We start from the raw sequence: 22,002 nt of genomic DNA, 5'->3' as shown, positions 1-22,002 counted from the left end.
TCCCCATGGTGATGAGTGAGTTCTTGCTCTGTTAGTTCACACAGGAACTGGTATTTAAAGGAGACAGGCACCTCCCCCTCTGCCTTGCTCCCTCTCTCGACATGTGATGTGCTTGCTCCCTGTTCACCTTCCACCACCAGTGAAAAACTTCTTGAAAGAAAACGTAGGCAATACCATTCAGGACATGGGCATGGGCAAAGACTTCATGACTAAAACACCAAATGCAATTGCAACAAAAGCCAGAATTGACAAATGGAATCTAATTAAACTAAAGAGCTTCTGCACAGCAAAAGAAACTATCATCAGAGTGAATAGGCAGCCTACAGAATGGGAGAACAATTTTGCAATCTATCCATCTGACAAAGGCCTAATATCCAGAATCTACAAGGAACTTAAACAAATTTACAAACAAACAAACAAAAAAAAAACCCCATCAAAAAGTGGGTGAAGGATGTGAACAGACACTTCTCAAAAGAAGACATTTATGCAGCCAACAAACATATGAAAAAAGCTCAACATCTCTGGTCATTAGAGAAATGCAAATCAAAACCACATTGAGATACCATCTCATGCCAGTTAGAATGGCAATCATTAAAAAGTCAGGAAACAATAGATGCTGGAGAGGATGTGGAGAAATAGGAACACTTTTCCCTGTTGGTGGGAGTGTAAATTAGTTCAGCTATTGTGGAAGACAGTGTGGCAATTTCTCAAGGATCTAGAACCAGAAATACTATTTGACTCAGCAATCCCATTAATGGGTATATACCCAAAGGATTATAAATCATTATACCATAAAGACACATGCACACATATGTTTATTGCAGCACTATTTGCAATAGCAAAGACTTGGAACTACCTAAATGCCCATCAATGATAGACTGGATAAAGAAAATGTGGCACATGTACACCATGGAGTACTATGCAGCCATAAAAAAGAAAGAATTCATGTCTTTTGCAGGGACATGGATGAAGTTGGAAACCATGATTCTCAGCAAACTAACACAGGAACAGAAAACCAAACACCACATGTTCTCATTCATAGTGGGAGTTGAACAATGAGAATACATGGACATAGGGAGGGGAACATCATACACTAGGGCCTGTCGTGGGGTGGGGGTGGGGGGCAAGGGGAGGGATAGCATTAGGAGAAATACCTAATGCATATGGGGCTTAAAACCTAGATGATGGGTTGATGGGTGCACCAAACCACCATGGCACATATATACCTATGTAACAAACCTGCATGTTCTGCACATGTATCCCAAAACTTAAAGTATAATTTAAAAAGAAAAAAAAAACTTCTTGAAGCTGAGCAGATGGTGGTGCCATGCCTGTACAGTCTGCAGAACCATAAGCCAAATGAGCCTCTTTTCTTTATAAATTATCTAGTCTCAAGTATTCCTTGATAGCAATGCAAAGCAGACTAATAAGGTTTATAATATCATCTTTGATTAATCAGAACCTATCTCTAAGTACTATTATAGTGATTCATGTGCAGTGTATGGACCTTACAACAGTGTTTTCCCAATTCTTCTCTCCTATCCTTTGTTATATTGCTACCCTACATTGTACTTTTACATACACCATAAACACAGAATACATTGCTGCAGCTCCTGTTGTTCCACTGAGATTTCCTATCTGTTCACTCAGTATAAATATGTTTTCTTTTACATTCTCAAACACTGTTATTTTACAGTTTTAAGAACTTTTAAATGCTTAATTTTTTTTTTCTTTTTGAGACGGAGTCTTGCTGTGTTGCCTAGGCTGGAGTGCAGTGTTGCAATCATAGCTCATTGCAACCTCAAACGCCTGGGCTCAAGTAATCTTCCCACCTCAGCCTCGTGAGCAGCTAGGACCACAGGCATGCCACTATGCCTGGTTAATTTTTAAAATTATTTTTTGTAGAGATGGCATCTCACTATCATGCCCAGGCTGGTCTCAAACTCCTAGCATCAAGTGATCCTCCTGCCTCACTCAGCCTCCCCAAATGCTGGGATTACAGGCATGAGCCACTGCACTTGGCTGCTTTAAACTTTTTATCTGCTAATTCCAACATCTAGCTTATCTCAGGGTTTGGGTTTTAAAACTTTTTTTTCACCATTATACCATAAGAAGTAAGGGTTTGGTCTTTATTGATGACCTTTTTTCTTGAATGTGAATCACAGTTTCCTGAGGTTTTTTTTTTCTGTCTCATAATTTTGAAATTCATTCTGGATATAGTAGATTTCTATAATTTTACATTATAGAAACTATGGATTCTGTTATGCTCTGAAGATTTGTTTCTTTGTTTGTTTTAGCAGCCAGTTTACTTGACTGTATTCAAACTCTAAACTTTGTCCTCCTGGAGGTGGGAAATCTTTGTTTTATTATTTTCCCCCTAGAGGGGCAGCTTGGTGTCTTCTCTGGACATCTGTAGTTCAGGAGTTGGCCAGAGATTTGGGCAAAGTTTACTCACAGATATTGGAGATCCCCCTTTATGCCTCTCTTCTTTTTGGGTTTTCCTTCCGTACCTTCTGGCCACTGTGGGAGGCCTGAACTCTGCTTTCCAATTCCTAAAACTGGTAAGAGCCTGAATTTATATCCAAATTCTAGCCACTTAGCATGATTCCAGCTGGGGCCTGCCCTCAGGCAAAAAGCCAAATCACAAGAAACTCACTGCGTAAGATTTCATTTTTCCAAGTGCCAGCTTCAGTTTATATCTGCTTTCAGTTGCTCCCCAGGGCCTCCAGATAGTGTTCTGTTTATATTTTGCCCAGAGTTTTAAATGTTATCTGCTGGGAGGGTTGTATGAGCTAATCCACCAAAATTGGAAGCAAAACTTTCTGTCTACTCATAGTCAGTTTCTTTTTGCTTCAATTTATGCTGGCTTTTTTTTTTTTTTTCTTGTTGAATTTTTACATTTTTTCATTTGCTTATTTCTTTAGATATTATAAGAAGGTAAGTTCTAGAGTACAATTTTGGTTTTGCTATGGACATCTCTTTTTGTTTTTGCATTTTATCAATAATTGGCAGTAGATTTTTTATAATGCATTCTTTTATGTATTCCCAACACATAAATGAAAGGCGTCTTTGATTTGATCCAATGTAAGCTATATATCCATTCATTCTGTGTATTCCTGTTTCCACAGCATTAGCTTACCTTCTCATTGCTGCCTCCTAACTGGTACCACAGTCTAAAGCCTATTGGCCCATCCCAATTGTCTTCTATCCTCTATTCATCGTAAAATAAAATCTTAGTTCCATCCTGTTTTTCCCATTAAATACTTATCCTGTAACTTTTATCATTGAAATTCAAATCCTCCAGTTAGGAGGCAAAACCATTTTGTGGATGTTCCAAATTAAAGATGTGGTAGTTTGGGGTTATGGGGCATATAATATTAAATCTGTACGTTGAGGCTGTCAAGACAGAGGCCTGTTTATTGGTATGTAGTAGGAAAGGCTGAATTGCTGACACCAGCTGCTCATCTTCCCTGCTGCCATCCTACCAGTTCCAAACCTTTAGCCCCAGTGTGTCAATCTCATGGTGTCAGCGTATTCTTTCTAGGTTGGTGTAGTGGTTTGAATGTTAGCCCCCTCCAAAACTCATGTTGAAACTTAATCCCCACTGTAACAGTATTAAGAGGTGGGGTCTTTAAGAGGTGATCGAGTCATGAGGGCTCTGCCCCCGTGAATGGATTAATGGGTTATCATAACAGTGAGTCTGTTATAAAAGTCAGTTTGGGTCAGGCGCAGTGGCTCACCCCTGTAATCCCAGCACTTTGGGAGGCCAAGGCGGGTAGATCTTCGGGAGTTCAAGACCAGCCTGACCAACATGGAGAAACCCCGTCTCTACTAAAAATACAAAATTAGTTGGGCATGGTGGCACATGCCTGTAATCCCAGCTATGTGGGAGGCTGAGGCAGGAGAATCACTTGAACCCAGACGGAGGTTGTGGTGAGCCGAGATCGCACCATTGCACTCCAGCTTGGGCAACAAGAGGGAAACTCTGTCTCAAAAAAAAAAAGCCAGGTGTGGTGGCTCACGCCTGTAATCCCAGCACTTTGGGAGGCCAAGACGGGCGGATCACGAGATCGGGAGATCGAAACCATCCTGGCTAACATGGTGAAACCCCGTCTCTACTAAAAGTACAAAAAAATTAGCTGGGCGTGGTGATGGGCACCTGTAGTCCTGGCTACTTGGGAGGCTGAGGCAGGAGAATGGCGTGAACCCGGGAGGCGGGGCTTACAGTAAACTGAGATCGCACCACTGTACTCCAGCCTGGGTGACAGAGCAAGACTGTGTCTCAAAAAAGAAAAAAGAAAAAAAAGCCAGTTTGGCTCTCAACGTGCCTCTCTCGCCCTGTGATGCTTTCTTCCATGTTACAACACAGCATGAGGACCTCAGAAGCCAGCCAGGTGCGGTCCATTGACCTTGGACTTTCCAGCTTCCAGAACTGTAAGAAATAGATTTCTTTGTAAATTACTTAGTCTCAGGTATGTAATTATAGCAACATAAAAAGGACTAAGATAGAAAATTGATACAGAGAAGTGGGGTTGTTGCCATACAGATAACTGGAAATGTGGAAGCAACTTTGGAACTAGGTAATTGGCAAAGGCTGGAAGTATTTGGAGGCGCAGGCTAGAAAAGGCCTAGATTACCTTGAGCAAAGCATTATGGGTGATTCTGGTAAGGGCTTAGAAGAAGTGAAGACAAGAGAAAGTCTAGAGCTTTTAAGAGATTACTTAAGTGGTTGTGACCAGAATGTTGATAGAAATATGGATGGTAGGCGGGGCACAGTGGCTCATGCCTGTAATCCTAGCACTTTGGGAGGCCAAGGCAGGCAGATCATTTGAGGTCAGGAGTTCGACCTGGCCAATGTGGTGAAACCCCGTCTCTACTAAAAATACAAAAAAAATTAGCCATGCGTGGTGGCGTGTGCCTGTAATCCCAGCTACTTGGGAAGCTGAGGCAGGAAATCACTTGAACCCAGGAGGCAGAGGTTGCAGTGAGCCAAGATGGTGTTACTGCATTCCAGCCTAGCAGACAGAGCGAGACTCCCTCTAAAAAAAAAAAAAAAAAAGGAAAAAGAAAAAAAAAAGAAATATGGACAGTAAAGACCATTCTGACAAGGTCTGAGATGGAAATGAGGGACAAAGTACTGGAAACTAAAGTAAAGGCCGTCCTTGTTATACAGTTGCAAACTTGACTGCATTGTATCCATGCCATAGGGGGCTGTGACAGGCTGCACTTGAGAGTGCTGAACTAGGATATCTGGTGAAAGAAATTTCTAAGCAGCAAAGTGTTCAAGGTGCTGCTGCATGGTTACTTTTGGCCACTTGCAGTGAGATTTGGAAGCAAAGGGATGACAAAGATAAAACTTACAATCCTGAAGGAAGTGCAGCCTGGCCACATGCAGGATGAAAAAGCATGTTGATGAGAACAAAATAAGGATGTGGCTGAGTGACTCATTGTTAAACAGATGAGCATAAATAGAAAGGACCCTCCCATCACAGATCTAAAGCTGTAGGAAGACAGAATGTTTTTTGACAATTACCCTAAAAAGCCTACTTGATGGGCTTGCTGCCCAGGGCCACCTCTAGACTCTGCCCCCCACATTCTGGTGCCAGGCTTCTTGGCCCCAGCTGTGGGTTAGGTGCCTCTCTGAAAAGTACAAGCTGTAAAGCTTGGTGGCAACACACTGTGGCTCAAGTGGGCCCAGATGTGGCTTATGCCATAGCTCTGGAAGGTGCAAGCAGTAAGCCTTGACACTATCTATGAGGTGCTAATCCTGCAGGTGTGTCGAAGGTAAGAGCTGTAGCAGCACAGTGGGCTCCGCCTTTCCGATAGCTCTTAGAGGATGTACCAGAAAGGCTGAGGACACAGGCAGACGGTTGCTGCAGGAGTGAAGTCCCTGCTGAGAGCCCCTACTAGGGCAATGCTGAGTGGAGATGGGGGGTCAGAGCTAGAGCAAGCCTCAAGACTCCAGAACTCTAGCCACCAGCAGCATGCATTGTCCATGTGGAGAAGCTGTAGACAACAGTGTGCAGCTCCAACCCATCAGAGTGGAGTCATAGGCTAAGCTTAGCAACGCCACAGGGCAGGGTTGCCCATCGCCTTTGGGGACTGTTCCTGTTCTTTTTCTCCACCATGTTTTGACACAGCACAAGGCCCTCATCAGAAGTCACCAGATGTGGCTGTCCAATTGTGAACTGGAACCATGAGCTAAATAAACCTCTTTCCTTGTAAGAAATATTCTGTAAGAGATATTCCTTGTATCAGATATTCTGTTACCGCAACGCAAAATGTGCTAAGACAGTTGGATTGTGATGGAAATAGTTTTATTTGAACCAGGGATTGGCTACTTTGAATTCCTCCCTTACTAACTTGTTTAGAAAAAGCCAAAAAGCCAATGAATCCAGACAGGCCCCAGGGTATCAACCAAACAAAGAAGAAAATACAGGCATATCTGTGTGTGTTCTGACTGCTCCACCAACCGGCCATTCCCCAGCTCTCTCATTCCCCTCAGGTCTCCCTATTCCCTGCTACTCAACAATATTAAAAGTATGCCAATTAACAGCCCTACAATTGTAAGTGTTCGAGTGACAGGAACTCAGTTTAAGTCAAAAGCTGGAAATGACTAAGCTTGGTAAGGAAGGAATGACGAAAGCTAAGATAGGTCAAATCTAGGCTTCTTGTGCCAAACAATCAGCCAAGTTGTAGATGCAAATAAAAAGTTCTTGAAGGAAATTTAAAGTGCTACTCCAGTGAACACATGAATATTAAGAAAGTGAAACAACCTTACTGCTGATATGGAGAAGGTTTAAGTGGTCTGTATTGAAGACCAAAGCAGCCACAACATTCCCTTACACCAATGCCTAATCCGGAGCAAGGCCCTAGTAATTTTATAAAGGCTGAGAGAGATGAGGAAGCTGTAGAAGAAAAGTTGGAATCTAACAGAGGTTGGTTCATGAGGTTGAAGGAAAGAAGCCATCTCCATAACATAAAAGTCCAAGATGAAGCAGCAAGTGCTGATGGAGAAGCTGCAGCAAGTTATCCAGAAGACTTAGTTGAGATCACTGATGAAGGTGGTGGCTGTGCTAAACAGCAGATTTTAAACAAAATAGCTTTATATTGGAAGAAGATGCTAGTTAGGACTTTCTTGAGCTACAGAGTAGTCAATGCCTGGCTTCAAAGCCTCAAAGAACAGGATGACCCTCTTGGGAGGAGCTAATGCAGCTAATGACTTTAGGTTGAAGCCAATGCTCATTTACCATTCTGAAAATTCTAGGGCTGTTAGGAATGATGCTGATTTTACTCTGCCTGTGCTCTGTAAATGGAACAGCAAAGCCTAGATGGCAGCACATCTGCTTACTGCATGATTTACTGAATATTTTAAGCTCACTATTGAGACCTACTGCTCAAAAAAGATTCCTTTCAAAGTATTACTGTTCATTAATAATGCACCTGGTCACCCAAGAGATCCGATGGAGATGTACAAGGAGATTAATGTTGTTTACATGCCTGCTAACACAGTATCCATTCTGCAGCCCATGGATCAAGGAGTAGTTTCAACTTTCAAGTCCTATTATTTAAGAAATGCATTTTGTAAGTCTACAGCTGCTATAAATAGTGATTCCTCTGATGAATCTAAGAAGAAGATTGAAAACCTTTTGGAAGAGGTTCACCATTTTAGATGCCATTAGAACATTTCTGATTCATAGGATGAGGTCAAAATATCAACATGAATAGGAATTTGGACGAAGTTTATTCAAACCCTAATGGATGACTTTAAGGGGTTCAGGACTTCAGTGGAGGAAGTAACTGCATATGTAGTGGAAATAGCAAGAGAACTAGAATTAAAAGTGAAGCCTGAAGATGTGACTATATTGCTGTAATCTTTTGATCAAACTTTAAGGGACAAGTTGTTTCTTATGGATGAGCAAAATAAGTGGTTTCTTGAGATGAAATCAACTCCTGGTAAAGATGCTGTGAACATTGTTAAAATGACAACAAAAGGTTTAGAATATTGCGTGATCTTAGTTGATAAAGCAGCAGCAGAGTTTGAGAGGATTGACTCCAATTTTGAAAGAAATTCTATTGTGACTAAAATGCTATCAAACAGCATCGCTTGCTACAGAGAAACCTTTCATGAAAGAAAGAGTCTATTGATGCGGCAAACTTTACTGTTCTCTTAGTTTTTAAAATGTCCAGTGGCTCATGCCTATAATCTCAGTACCTTGGAAGGGTGAGGTGGGAGGATTGCTTGAGGTCAGGAGTTTGAGACCAGCCTGGGCAACATAGCAAGACCCTGTATCCACAAAAAATAACAACAACAAAAATTAGTTGGGCATGGTGGTTCATGCCTGCAGTCCCAGCTACTCAGGAGGCAGAGGCAGGAAGATCACTTGAGCCCAATGGTTCGAGGCTGCAGTGAGCTGTGATGGCACCACTGCACTCCAGCCTGGGTGACAGAGCAAGAGCCTGTCTCTAAAAACAAACAAACAAAAAATCGCAAAAAACTGCCACAGCCACCCCATCTTCAGCAACCATCACCCTGATCAGTCAGCAGCCGTTAACATCAAGACAAGACCCTCTACCAAGAAAAAGATTATGACTCACTGAAGGCTCAGATGATGATCAGCATTTTTTCACCATATTTTAAAATTAAGGCATGTATATTGTTTTTTTCAGACATAAGATATTACACTTAATAGACACTACAGTATCATGTAAACATAACTTTCATCTGCATTAGGAAGCCAGAACATTCACACTACTTTTTTGTTTTATTCACTTTACCATGGTGCTCTAGAACAGAACTCACAGTATCTCCAAAGGTTGCCTGTGGTGCTGTCCAGAGCAGTTCAAAGGTCATTTCTAGGTTTTGATTTATTTTCTAATTCCTTCTTAAGTCATGAAGAAGTTGATCCTTCTATCTCACTGACCCGGCTTCCTTGATCGTATTTGTTCAGTTGCTTCTCTCTCTCTTACGTTTGTCTTTCCAGTCATTTTGGTTATTTGAATCATATTTTTTAGTAGATTCCTCAGCAAATCACCATGGAAACGATATTCTTTGATTTCTTACATAATCGTGTTTGTCTATGGCCTTAATACTTGAAAAATCCAGGCCAAGTGCAGTGGATCATACCTGTAATCCCAGCATTGTGGAAGGCCAAAGTGGCCAGATGGCTTGAGCCCAGGAGTTTGAAACCTGCCTGGGCAACATGGTGAAACCCCGTCTCTACTGAAAATACAAAAATTAGCCAGGCGTGGTGGTGCATGCCTGTAACTCAGGAGGCTGAGGCAGGAGAATCTCTTGAACCCAGGAGGTGGAGGTTGCCGTGAGCCCAGATCATGCCACTTCACTCCAGCTTGGGAGACAGAACAAGACTCTGTCTCAAAAAAAAAAAAAATAATAAAAGAAGAAAAATTTATTTTTCTGGATGTAAGATCCTTGCCTCAAATTGTCTTTCCTTAAGTATCTTAGAAATCCTTATCCATTGTCTGATGATATAAACTTTTGTGGAGGAAGAGTTTGATGACAATCAGATTTTGTTTTCCTTATTCATAATTTGATCTTTTTGTCTGGATGCCCTGATAATTAAAGAAAATGTAAAACCCAATACATTTTGCTAGACTATGTCATTATATTAAGTACTTATGGTTGATTGATTCCCTGAGTACATTGTGTACTATTTAGGTTTTCATCTGAGTCTCTTTTTTAAAAAAATTCAACTTTTAGATGCAGGGGTACGTGTATGGGTTTGTTACACAGGTATATTGCACCCAGGTAGTGAGCATAGCACCCAATAGGTAGTTTTTCAATCCACACCCCCTCCATTTCTCCTCCTCCAGTAGGCCCTGCTGTCTGTTATTCCCATGCTTATATCCATGTGTATTCAATGTTTAGCTCCCACTTATAAGTGAGAACACGCAGTGTTTAGTTTTCTGTTCATGTGTTAGTTTGCTTAGAATTATGGCTTCCAGCTCCATGCATATTGCTGCAAAGGACATGATTTTATTCTTTTTTATGGCTATGTAGTATTCTGTGGTATATCCATATCACATTTTCTTTATCCAATCCACCACTGATGGGCGCCTATGTTGATTCCATGTCTTTGCTCTGGTGAATGAACAATGAACATATGAGTGCATGTGTCTTGTTGGCATAATAATCTATTTTCCACTAGATATATATGCCCAGTAATTGGATTACTGGGTTGAATAGTAGCTCTGCTTTAAATTCTTTGAGAAATCTCCAAACTGCTTTCCACAGTAGCTGAACTGATTTACATTCCCACCAACAATGCCTAAGTGTTCCCTTTTCTCTGCAGCCTTGCCAGCATCTGTTGTTTTTTGACTTTTTTTTTTTTTTGAGACAGAGTCTCGTCAGGCTGGAGTGCAGTGGCGCAATCCTGGCTCACTGCAACCTCTGCCTTCCGGGTTCAAATGATTCTCCTGCCTTATCCTCCTAAGTAGCTGGGACTACAGGTGCACGCCACCACGCCTAGCTAATTTTAGTTTTTTTTTTTTTTTTTTTTTTAAAGTAGAGATGGGGTTTCACCATGTTGACCAGGATGGTCTCGATCTCTTGACCTCATGATTTGCCCACCTCGGCCTCCCAAAGTGCTGGGATTACAGGCATGAGCCACCACGCCCCACCTTTTTGACTTTTTAATAATAGCCAATCTGACTGGTGTAAGATGGTATCTCATTGTGGCTTCAATTTGCATTTCTCTGATAATTAGTGATTATAAGCATTTTTTCATATGTTTGTTGGCCATGCGTATGTCTTCTTCTTTTGAGAGGTGTCTGTTCATGTCCTCTGCCCATTTTTCAATGGGGCTATTTGTTTTCTGCTTGTTGATATTGTGTTTAAATTCCTTATAGATTTTAGATATTAGGACTTTGTCAGATGTATACTTTTCAAATATTTTCTCCCATTCTGTAGGTTGTCTGTTTATTGATAAGTTTCTTTTGCTGTGCAGAAAAGTTCTTTAGTTTAAGAAGGTCCCACTTATCAATTTTTATTTTTGTTGCAATTGCTTTTGGGGACTTAGCCAAAAATTCTTTGCCAGGGTTGGTGTTGAGAAGGGTATTTCCCAGTTTTTCTTCTAGATTTTTATAGTTTGAGGTCTTCCATTTAATTCTTTCATCCATCTTGAGTTAATTTTTATATATGGTGAAAGGTAAGGGTCCAGATTCATTCTTCTGCATCTGGATAGCCTGTTATCCCAGTACTATTTATTTAATAGGGAAAACTTTCTCCATTGCTTATTTTTGTCTGCCTTGTCAAAGATCAGATGTTTTAAGTGGGTGACTTTATTTCTGAATTTCCTATTCTGTTCCATTTGCCTATGTGTCTATTTTTGTACCAGTATCATGCTGTTTTGGTTTCTATAGTCTTATAGTGTAGTTTGAAGTTGGGTAGAGTGATGCCTTCAGCTTTGTTCTTTTTGCTTAGGATTGCTTTGGTTATTTGGGCTTTGGGTTTTGTTTTGTTTTGTTTGTTGTTCCATATGAATTTTAGGATAGCTTTTTCTAATTCTTGAAGAGTGACGTTGGTAGCTAGATTGGAATTGCATGGAATCTGTTAATTGCTTTGGGCAGTATGGCCATTTTAATGATATTGATTCTTTCAATCCATAAGCATAGAATATTTTTTCACTTATTTGTGTCATCCCTAATTTCTTTCAGCAGTGTTTTGTACTTCTCCTTGTAGAGATCTTTCACCTCTTTGGTTAGCTGTATTCTCAGGTATTTTATTTTCTTTGTGGCTATTGTACATGGGATTGTATTCTTGATTTGACTCTCAGTCTGGACATTATTGATGTATAGAAATGCGACTGATTTTTGTACATTGATTTTGTGTACTGAAACCTTGCTAAAATGATTTATCAGTTCTAGGAGACTTTTGGCAGAGTCTTTAGGGTTTTCTAGATATAGAATCATATTGTCAGCAAAGAAAGATAGTTTGACTTCTTCTTTTCCTATGTGGGTGCCTTTTCTTTCTTTCTCTTGCCTGATTCCTCTGGCTAGGACTTCCTCTTTAATTTCCTGAACTGTGATTTTTAGTATTTTTTCCATTCCATTGTTTGGTTTTCTTCTCAGTGATTCATATCATGTGTATTGGATCTTTTGGATCCCCCATCCAAAAGATAGGATCTTTTTTCCCCCTCTCTTCTCTTCTATACCATAACTTCCTCACAAGTCCTTCTTCCTCCCTTTTTTCTTACTTTCTTCCTCCCTCCCTTCCTCTCTCTTTTCCTCCCTCTCTCCCTTCTTTGTTTCCTTCCATGATGTAACTTTTATTTCACCTTCTATTACTATTGTGTTTATTTGATCTTGTGTTTCTTTTAGTTTAGTCTTCATTTCTTACTTTATTTTATTTTTAGAGACAGGGTCTTACTCTGTCACCCAGGTGGGAGTGCAATGGTATGATCATAGCTCACTGCAGCTTTGAACTCCTGGGCTCAAGCAGTTCTCCTGCCTTAGCCTCCCTAGTAGCTTGGACCACAGGTACATGCTACTGTGCCTGGCTAATTTTTTTTTTTTTTACTCTTTTGTAGAGACAGGTTCTGCTTTGTTGCCCATGCTGGTCTTGAACTCCTGGCTTCCTGCCTCGGTCTCTCAAAGTGCTGGGATTACATGTGTAAGCCACCGTGCCTAGCTTAGTCTCCTTTCCTTTCCTTTTTCCTTCCCTTTCCTTCAGCCCAGCCTAGTCTTCATTTCTGAAACGATTTTTTTTCAGCTTTAATGAGATATAATTGACGAGTTAAAATTGTATATATTTAAGATATACAATGTGATGATTTGATGTTCATATACATTGTGAAATGTTCATTATAATAAATTAGTTAACACCTCCATCACCTCACATGGATACCTTTTTTTGTGTGTCGTGAGAACACTTAACATCTATTCTCTTAGCAAATTTCATGGTGACTATTAGTTAATAATACAACGTTTTATACCTGACATAATGTTTTTTGTAATATGCTCCTGATTTCTGTCATCTAAGTTCTGAGTTTTCTGACTCTGATTGATACTGCTCTTCCATGACTCCTATCATTGAAACAGTATTATGAATCAATACGTAGCTAACACATACTGAATATCTACCACGTGCCAGGCATGTACCTCTATCAGCTCATCTAATACAGGTAGCAATTCCATGACAAAGGTACTGTTTTCTATCTCTTCTTGCAAATAAGGAAACAAAAGCACACCATTGCATAGCTAGTAAGTGGCAGAGCCAGTCAGCAGATTTTTTGGGGAAAAATATGTTATATAAGAACAAATTACCAAGAGCTGGTTAGAGATTTGATGCTGTTTTCACCTCTATAAGAGAGTCGCTAGTTCATATATTTGCAGCAACCTTTTATCTCTGGCTTTTCTAAATATGGAACAATGTACTCTATTAATTTTGTGAACTTCTGTTTTGGTTCCATTTGTGTTCTCAATAAGCCACCACTATCTTGCTTATAAAAAGCACCATCTATTTGGGCACGTGAAGAACGATGCTGGGGAGCAGATTTCCTTTCGCCTGCAGCGAACGTAAACCACACTGCAAGCTTTGGATTGCTTCTCTACCCAGTGTCACATCAGGTAGCATCATCCTTCAGAGGAAATTTTGAGAAAATCAGAAGGTTGCAGGCATTATCAAGCTGCCCTGGAGAATGAAAGCTGGTAGAATTATGGTGAGAGAGGCGTCACTGAATACACCGTACTGAGTGCTGTCAGTCAGTGCTGTCAGCCCGTGAGAGCAGCCACAGGGCATGTGCACAGACCCGCGAGCCGGGAGCTCCCCAGGGCAGGCCTCATACCCTAACCCCTTCTCCACCCTTCCGATCCAGACATGTTGTTTAAACAGAGCCCCAGTGGGCTTCCCAAGATGTGCCATGAGAGCACCAGTGTTACAGGTGGACTGAGAACAGGATGTGTCCAAGAGGGGCTGGAGGCCTCTGTGTGCTGGACCACTTCAGGTCCCGCTTCTGTGACACGGCTTCCTCATCTTTCAGCGAGGGCCCTCACAGCTCGAATGTCCTGAGACCCCAGGTTTCAAATGCCCAAGCCCACTGTGGCTATAGAATTCCAGATCAAGACCAAATTTGTTGTTATTAAATTATTATTATTATTATTGCTATTATTTGAGATGGAGCCTCTCTCTGTCACCAGGCTAGAGTGCAGTGGCATGATCTCAGCTCACTGCAACCTCTGCCTTCCAGGTTCAAGCAGTCCTCCTGACTCAGCCTCCCGAGTAGCTGGGACTATAGGAGTGGGCCGCCATGCCCAGCTCATTTTTGTATTTTCAGTAGAAACGGGGTTTCACCATGTTGGCCAGGTTGGTCTCAAACTCCTGACCTCAGGTGATCTGCCGGGCTTGGCCTCCCAAAGTGCTGAGATTACAGGCATAAGCCACTATGCCTGGCCATGACCAAGTTCTAAAGATCAGCTTTGTCTTTTATTGTATAGAGGGATTTTTTTTTTCCTCCCCTTTCTCTTTTTTGGAGCTAGGAAATAGAATTCCAGATGACTGGCAGTTTGTTAACTGCAGCTGAATTAAGTGTGCTTAATTTGGCTGAAGCGTATTTGCAGACATTTTAGGAAATAAATCTGGGAAACCGTTTGTGATTCTTTGCAGTCAACTTTGAGAAAGAAAATGGCTATATTTTAGATTTATTTCATTCTCTTTTGTTATAAAAATAATACATGCTTGTTTCAAAAAAGCCAGAAAACAAAACACTAAATAACAATCCCATATAATTCTACTACCTGAATCCTACCACCATATTCTTTTTCATGAAGTATCCTCTCAGATTTTGTTTCTGATGCTTACATGGATGGATGGATGGATGGATGGATGGATGGATGGATGGATGGATGGATGGATGGATGGATGGATAGAAAGATATACAACGTAAGTGTTAAAATGAAATTATGCTAATTATTCCTTTAAAATCATGAGGCAATATATAGCAAAGAACATTTCCCACATCTGTTAATTTAGACATGTATCTTTGTTTTTAAAGTCTGTGTAGTATTTCATAGGCTTGATGAACCATTCATTTATAAAATTCATCTTCTATGAATGGGCATTTAGATTGTTTCATTTTTTTCTCTTATAAAGAAAAGTGCAAATATCCTTATCCATGTGAATTCGGTGAGTGGCCCTATTATTCTATGAGTACAAAGCTCTAGAAAAGGATTTAAGCATATTCAAGTACCAAGTTTTTATACACAAGCCAGAACTGGTTCTTATTATTCCCTTTACTCCTTGCCTATTTGACAAGTAGAAAAAAAATGTTAACTTGTTTTAATTAGACTTTAAAAATTATCAGTGAGCTTGAGTAGTCCATATATTTATTGGATGCTTTAAAATTCTTTTTATGTGAATCATCTGTCTATAACCTTAGTCTGCTGTTCTATTGGATGTTTATTTTATTGATTCATAAGAGCCACTCATATATTATGAAAATTAACCTGTATTTCTCATGGATATTAACAATAGTTCTTCTCCACTCATTATTTTTTCACGTTAACTTGTGCCTTCTTTTTTAACCAAACAAAAATCAAGTATTTATGTTGTCAGACTTATCCTTTATTTAAATAAATTCTGGCTTTAGTGTTTTCCTTGGCAAGGCTTTCTCACACAAAGATTATGCAGTATGTAATAGTCATCTTAATTTTCTTCTATTTTTATGGTTTTATTATTCTATTTAGTGTGCATTTCACTCTATCTAGTGTTTATCCTAGAGTAAGATAGTGAGTAGATGATTACTTTCATTTTTTCCAAAATGTTTAGCCAGTTATTTCAACACCATTAATCAGATGGTTCATCATTTTCTTGGTTTATTCAAGCCTTACTTTTTTACCAAACAGGTAATGATTAAAATGTAACAATATTTAAATGTCTAACCTTTGACAGTGTTGATAAGCTAAAGCTATTTTGTTTCAATAGAGGTCTCATTGGAGAATCAACAAGCCAAAAATTCCAAAAAGGAGCGTTTGCTCAGTTCTGCATCATCTGAAGATACCTGGAGAAACTACTCCTTGGATGAAATTGAGAGGAACTTTTGTCTAGAAGTAAGATGTTTTCCTAAGCCACAGTAACCTACAGAGTAAACACAGCAAAGTAGACAATATGGAAAACTGTTAGGTTTACACATTATTTCTAAAATTTGTTTCGATCCTACCTATGTCCCCCCCAATACTGAGACCCCTCCTACCTCCCAATAACAGCAATACATTGATCATCGATAATAGTGATGGTGATGTGAAATTAATTTTTAAGTACATCCTTTGTGCTACTCACATACTAACTCTAATAAGACTTATAAAGAAATAATGCAACTTTATTGAGTAACGTAAAGGAAAACATGAATAAGTGAAGAGGTCTTTTCTGACTCTTGGATTGGAAGATTTAGTATTAATGCCCGCTCTTCCTATATTAGAATATATATTTTTTCTTTTGAAAAATTATAATAGAGGACTTATTCTACACATATAAATTATTTTGTTAAGGCATAATAATTAAGACAATATGGCATTGGTGCAGCAATGGACATTCAAATGGATTTAAAAGGATAGTTGGCTAATGAACCACTCTTTATATGTGAACTTAGCCTGTGATATGAAGCATTTCAATAAAGTGTAGTGAGAGAGGCCTATTTGGTAATTATTATTGAGATAATTTGCTATCCAGCCATTTTGGGGAACGAATCTTATAACCTTCCACTCTTAACCAAAAATAAATTCTATCCTCATCAACGATTTAAATTTAAGTAATGCGGGTAAACATTTGTTAATCTTGAAATTTAGAATCTCTTGTAAGCATGAAGTAAAGCCCAAAAGCCTTAAAGAAAAAGACTGATAAAATTTAACTTCAGAAAAATGAAAAATCCTTTATACAGCAAAACTTTGTATAAACATATGATAAACTTGGCACAATATGTGCAACATAAATGACAGATGAATAATTCCCAACATTCATAAAACTTTTACATATTATTAATATAAATGTTCAATAGAGGGATGTCAATGCAGGAAGAACTCACAAGGCCAGTGTCGATAAGATTGTTGGAGAAGTGAGCACTGTCGTATTTGTGGGTAATTTGGTTAAATTTGTTTTCTCTAGTTGTTGTTAATGACTTTCTTGTTTTCATAAAAACATGACCATTGCAAAAAAAAAAAATGTAAGCAATTCTAAAAAGTACAAAGAAGAAAGTAATAAACTATTCACAATCCACCACCCAGAAAGAATCAAAGGCAACATTTGGTGAACATAATTCTGGACCTCTCTTTATTCGTGTATGGAGGGACGGCTGCATCAGTGGGTAGGTGGAGACATAGATAGAAATAATTTTATAAGAAGAGGATCATACTCCTTTTTAAAAATAAAACATATTTAATTTAAATTTCCCAGAAGAAAAGGAAATGTGACCGTCACCATCATAATTAACTCTTTTCTGGGATGTTGCCTGTGCTTTCCTGGTGGTCTGTTCAGTCTTCACAGCAGCCCCATGAGCAGCGAGTGCACTGTGATCATCCCAGCTGAAGACACTGAGGCATGAATAGGTTAAATGAGTCCAGCTGAGTCCTGGGGCTGAGTGTAAACAGCCCACGCAGTGCAGGCGTATCCAGTCCCTGCCCTTAACCCTGCAACGCTGTCCTCAAGGGAAAGCAGAGACACTTCTGAACTCTGGGTGAGCATTTCATTCCCGCAAGACGTATGAGGTCCTCGAAGGGACTTTGAGCGAGGTCCCCAAAGGGACTTTGAGGCGAGAAAAGGGATTTAAAAAGCTATGAAGAGCTGGAGGAACTATGTTTTGAAGGATGTTTCCATTTCAGACAGTATGGGCCGGCTTTCTGCTAGGAAACTCGAAGTGACGGGCACTGGTTTCTTCCTACGCCTCCCTCCCACCCACCATTTTTGCTCTTTATAGTTTGTCCTTAGCTGAGTTTATAATATTTCTATTCTGTTCCGTTGCCATCATTCCCCCTTTTGTTTTGACTTTGTTTGATATTTGCATGAATTTAATGTGCATCACGACAGTGCAGCACTGATCACAGTTTATCCCTCTCAGAGTCCTTTATTTTGATTTATTTTTTGGTTGGCTGGATTTCACTGTCAAGTAATTTCCTTAAGAAAGGCCCATGGGTGCCTTATTCCCTTTGTTTTTTTCATAGTTGAAACTATGTGCCTTTTGCTTTTATACTTGAACAGCAAGTTGGCTGGCTATAATCCTTCCATCATGCTTTCTTTTCCTTGTAATGTTGTAAATATTTTTTCCATTGTCTTCCAGCATTGGTTGTTGCTGTGAAAATAACCTGGGATCAACCAGATTTCTTTCCCCCTTGTAGGTGGTTTCTTTTTTTACCTGGATTCCTGAAGCTCTTTTTTTTTTTTTTTTTTTTTTTTTTTTTCTTGATCCTTGAAATTAACAAAGCAAAATGAAGCTGTATCTCGGCGTGGAGCATTTTGACAAAGTTTCCTGGAACACAGTGTGATGTACAGATTCAGTTCTTCCTTTGTTTCAGGAAAATCAATGTGGTGGCAAGCAATGGATACTGTGCCATAGTACTAAAATCATCTCCTCTCTCTCCCTTCCTCCTTCTTCCTTCCTTCCACAGTAGTCCCTGTTATCCTTATATTGGATCATCTTTGCCTCTCCTTGATAGCTGTCATCTTCTCTCAAGTTGATTGAATTCTTTTGTCCCTTTCCTCTGCTTCATTGAGATTCTTCCACAGCACTCCTTTAATACTAATTTAAATCTCATCCTTGCCTCTTATTCTTGCTGTGTCTAATTTATTAGTTCCTGTAATGGTGCTATTTTTGTTTTCTATTTTCTTAGCTTTGAAATATTCCTTCTCTTCTCAATGAAAATTTCTAAAAAGTTATTTTATCATTTTCAATATTTGCTTTTAATTAATTGATTTTCTAATTTAGTTGCTTTTTGTGACATGAAATTTTTGCAGGGGATGTGTTCATATTCTTCCATATTCTGTCTTCTTCCGTTCTGGGTTCTTTGTCTTTGCCTGACCCTTCTTTCTCTTTTTCCCATCATATGTTGGCATAGTTGCAAAACCATTTATTTTCATCCTGTTTGTGCCCAGGATGAGATTCACTCATGGGTATAGCTGTGTTATCATTTTCACTGCTGTACAGTTTCCCTTACCTAAAGATTTTATAAGTTATACATTCTCCCTGTGGATGGATATTTGGATTGCTTCCTGTTGTATGCCAATCCAAACAGTGCCACCATAAGTGGTTGTAAGCTTAGCTTCTGGTCCACAGGTGCCAAGGCTTCTCTGGGAATTACACCTAGGAGTGGAGTTGTGAGCTGGGTTGTAGAGAACACGCCCCTCAGGCTCAATGGACGGTATCCTATTGCTTGCCACCATATTGATTTACACTCCCACCGGAAGCACATGAGCACTCCTGCCGTTCCACGTTCCCCCAGCACTTGATACTGCTAAGCTTGTACATTTCTGCCAGTCTGATGCAGATGAAATGCTATCTCAGCTATAATTTTTGTTTATTTCACTTTTTACTAATGTGTTGAACAGCTTTTAATATTTTATAACTTTTTGCAACTTTTTGATAAAAATATATCCACTTTTAATAAATATTTATTGAGTGCCGACCACATGCCAATAATGTGCTTCATTATAGATAATTATTTGTGAACAAAACAGATACGATCTCTGCTTGTATAGAGATCACATTACCTTATATCAGGGAGAGAGTTATTAAACAAGTAAAAAGTCATGAATACAATTTTTTTTAGTGGAATGATGAAAAAGACCAGGGTGTTATGAGAGAGAATAACAATAGGGACCTCATTTAGATTTAAGATCAAGGAAACATTTATAAAACCTAAACATATGAAGATGGAAAATGGATGTACCCTTGGCTTTTCCATCAAGAATATGATGGTATGTGAAGGTGAGACTACCAGGTATTTTTATTTCCTTCTTTATACTTTGCTGAATTGCTTGCATTTTTTAAACAAAGGCTTGTACTTTCTATATAAACAGTAACAATGAAAATTTCCAAAAAGTTGTATTTGTCACAAAGACAGTATTTCGGTTTCATACCTTACCCTTTTTCTAAAAACTCTTGATCATCGCAGAAGCACTCTCCAGAAGAAAAAAAAAGTATGGAAAACCAAATATCATTAAGACATTAAAAATGGGTTTTACTGGCCAGGTGCGGTGGCTCACGCCTGTAATCCCAGCACTTGGGGAGGCTAAGGCGGGCGGATCACGAGGTCAGGAGATGGAGACCATCCTGGCGAACACGGTGAAACCCCGTCTCTACCAAAAATACAAAAAAATTAGCCGGGCGTGGTGGCGGGCGCCTGTAGTCCCAGCTTCTCGGGAGGCTGAGGCAGGAGAATGGCGTGAACCTGGGAGGCGACGGAGCTTGCAGTGAGCAGAGATCACGCCACTGCACTCCAGCCTGAGAGACAGAGCGAGACTCCGTCTCAAAAAAAAAAAAAAAAAAAAAAAAAAGGGTTTTATCAATCCAGTAACTGCACTGAGCCTCCGCTCCATGCCAGGCTCTTGCCTCTTGCTTCTCTCTGCAAGTCTTCCCCCAGGCAGTGTATCAGGTGCAGTCCACCTCCCTGAAAGAGAAATGGACAAATTTAGCTGCACTTTGGGTGAATTTTATGCAACTTTCTAAGAAGCTTAGGTCCTTTCTAATAAATTTAGATCTCTAAATATTTTTATTAAAGATGTTTCCCTTTAGATACCAATATTCCTATACACACTAAGGAAAATTTAGTGATTCTGCTTCTTATTCCTTTAGTGGATCGAGATTCTTGTACACACATTTCCATGTTGCAGCAGCTCTTTAAGAAAGTAACCTTTTGTACCAAGTTGTTGGTGATTTTGTTTATCTTCTCATCCCAGTTAGCAGGAAAAAATTGAATTCAGACAAAGTGGGATGGTTGAAGATACTGGAGAATATTGTTATTACTCAATAATAAACAGCAGGAAAACCTTTGGAAATAAAACCAATCTTCACAGTATTTTTATGAGTCATATAAAAATCAGTGGTTAACCTACGTTACTGCATTTTAGAAGCCCCATAAGCAAGCTCGTTCACCCAGGTTCTTTGTAATTCCTCATTTAAAAAAAGAATGATTAAAGAAATGTCCAATGTATATTCTGTTTATGCAGTCCTTACATTAATAATTTTCCTTACTGTAAAAGCTACTTGTATTTTTAATAAAATATTAGCAGCTTTTTTGTTTGATTGGCCTGACTGAATTAGGAGAAGCATTAGCATGGGCTCACAGTAGGGAAAAGCTTGAAAGTGTATTAAGGAAGATGTATCAAACCGGCAGATCCAGCAAGTATTTTTAGCTCTGAAATTTGAGGTGGAGCTCTTCTATGTGCTGTTTTTCCCTGAGAAACGTGTCTGCCTTGTCACTTGAGTAGCTGTGACTGGGAAAACTGTTTTGTAGTGAGCTCATCAATTAAACATTTGAAGTTCAGTACATGCCATAGTAACCTTTTTGATCAGTTTTTGGAGAGAAAAATGTGAAGAGGTTTTTGGTAAAAATAAAATGGTTGAATAGCTCCATGAAGTTGATATTTATGAACGCCACACTCTAATTTCAATTTATTACAGCTTTCAAAGTCCTATGAAAAGATTGAAAAGGCCCTCAGTGCAGGGGACCCCTGTAAAAGTGGCTACGTGTCTTTTAATTATCTAAAGATTGTCCTGGACACCTTTATATACCAAATACCAAGAAGAATTTTTATCCAGTTAATGAAAAGGTAAGAGTCTCATTGTTTCCTTGACATTTTTTCCTCAAACGTCAACCGTAAGAATAAGGCACAGCTTCGTTTATTTTTTATTAATGTTTTAGACTTTTTATTACTGAAAATGTAAAACGTATACAGAAGTAAAGAGAATAATATAGTGAATCCACGAATGTACCCACTACCCAGCTTCAACAGTGGTCAAATCTTGGCCAATTATCTCATTTGTATTCCTGCTCATTTTC

At 39.3% G+C, this 22,002-nt stretch overlaps 1 protein-coding gene across 4 annotated transcripts in view; it reads left to right on the top strand.

Moving 5' to 3' along the window:
* Positions 1-22,002, top strand: part of EFCAB6 (EF-hand calcium binding domain 6) — a 304,195-nt gene that overhangs the window by 86,458 nt on the left and 195,735 nt on the right. For all 4 annotated transcript variants that reach the window (XM_031934644.1, XM_031934643.1, XM_031934646.1 and 1 more), the window contains 2 exons: positions 15,941-16,065; positions 21,624-21,772. In XM_031934644.1, coding sequence (XP_031790504.1) covers positions 15,941-16,065; positions 21,624-21,772 — 274 coding nt within the window. The remainder of the gene's footprint in view (positions 1-15,940; positions 16,066-21,623; positions 21,773-22,002) is intronic.

This window comes from Piliocolobus tephrosceles, chromosome 19 (genome assembly GCF_002776525.5).
Source record: "Piliocolobus tephrosceles isolate RC106 chromosome 19, ASM277652v3, whole genome shotgun sequence".
NCBI classification, from domain to species: domain Eukaryota; kingdom Metazoa; phylum Chordata; class Mammalia; order Primates; family Cercopithecidae; genus Piliocolobus; species Piliocolobus tephrosceles.
Note: the sequence above shows the minus strand (reverse complement) of the source record. Positions and strands in the feature narration are given on the sequence as shown.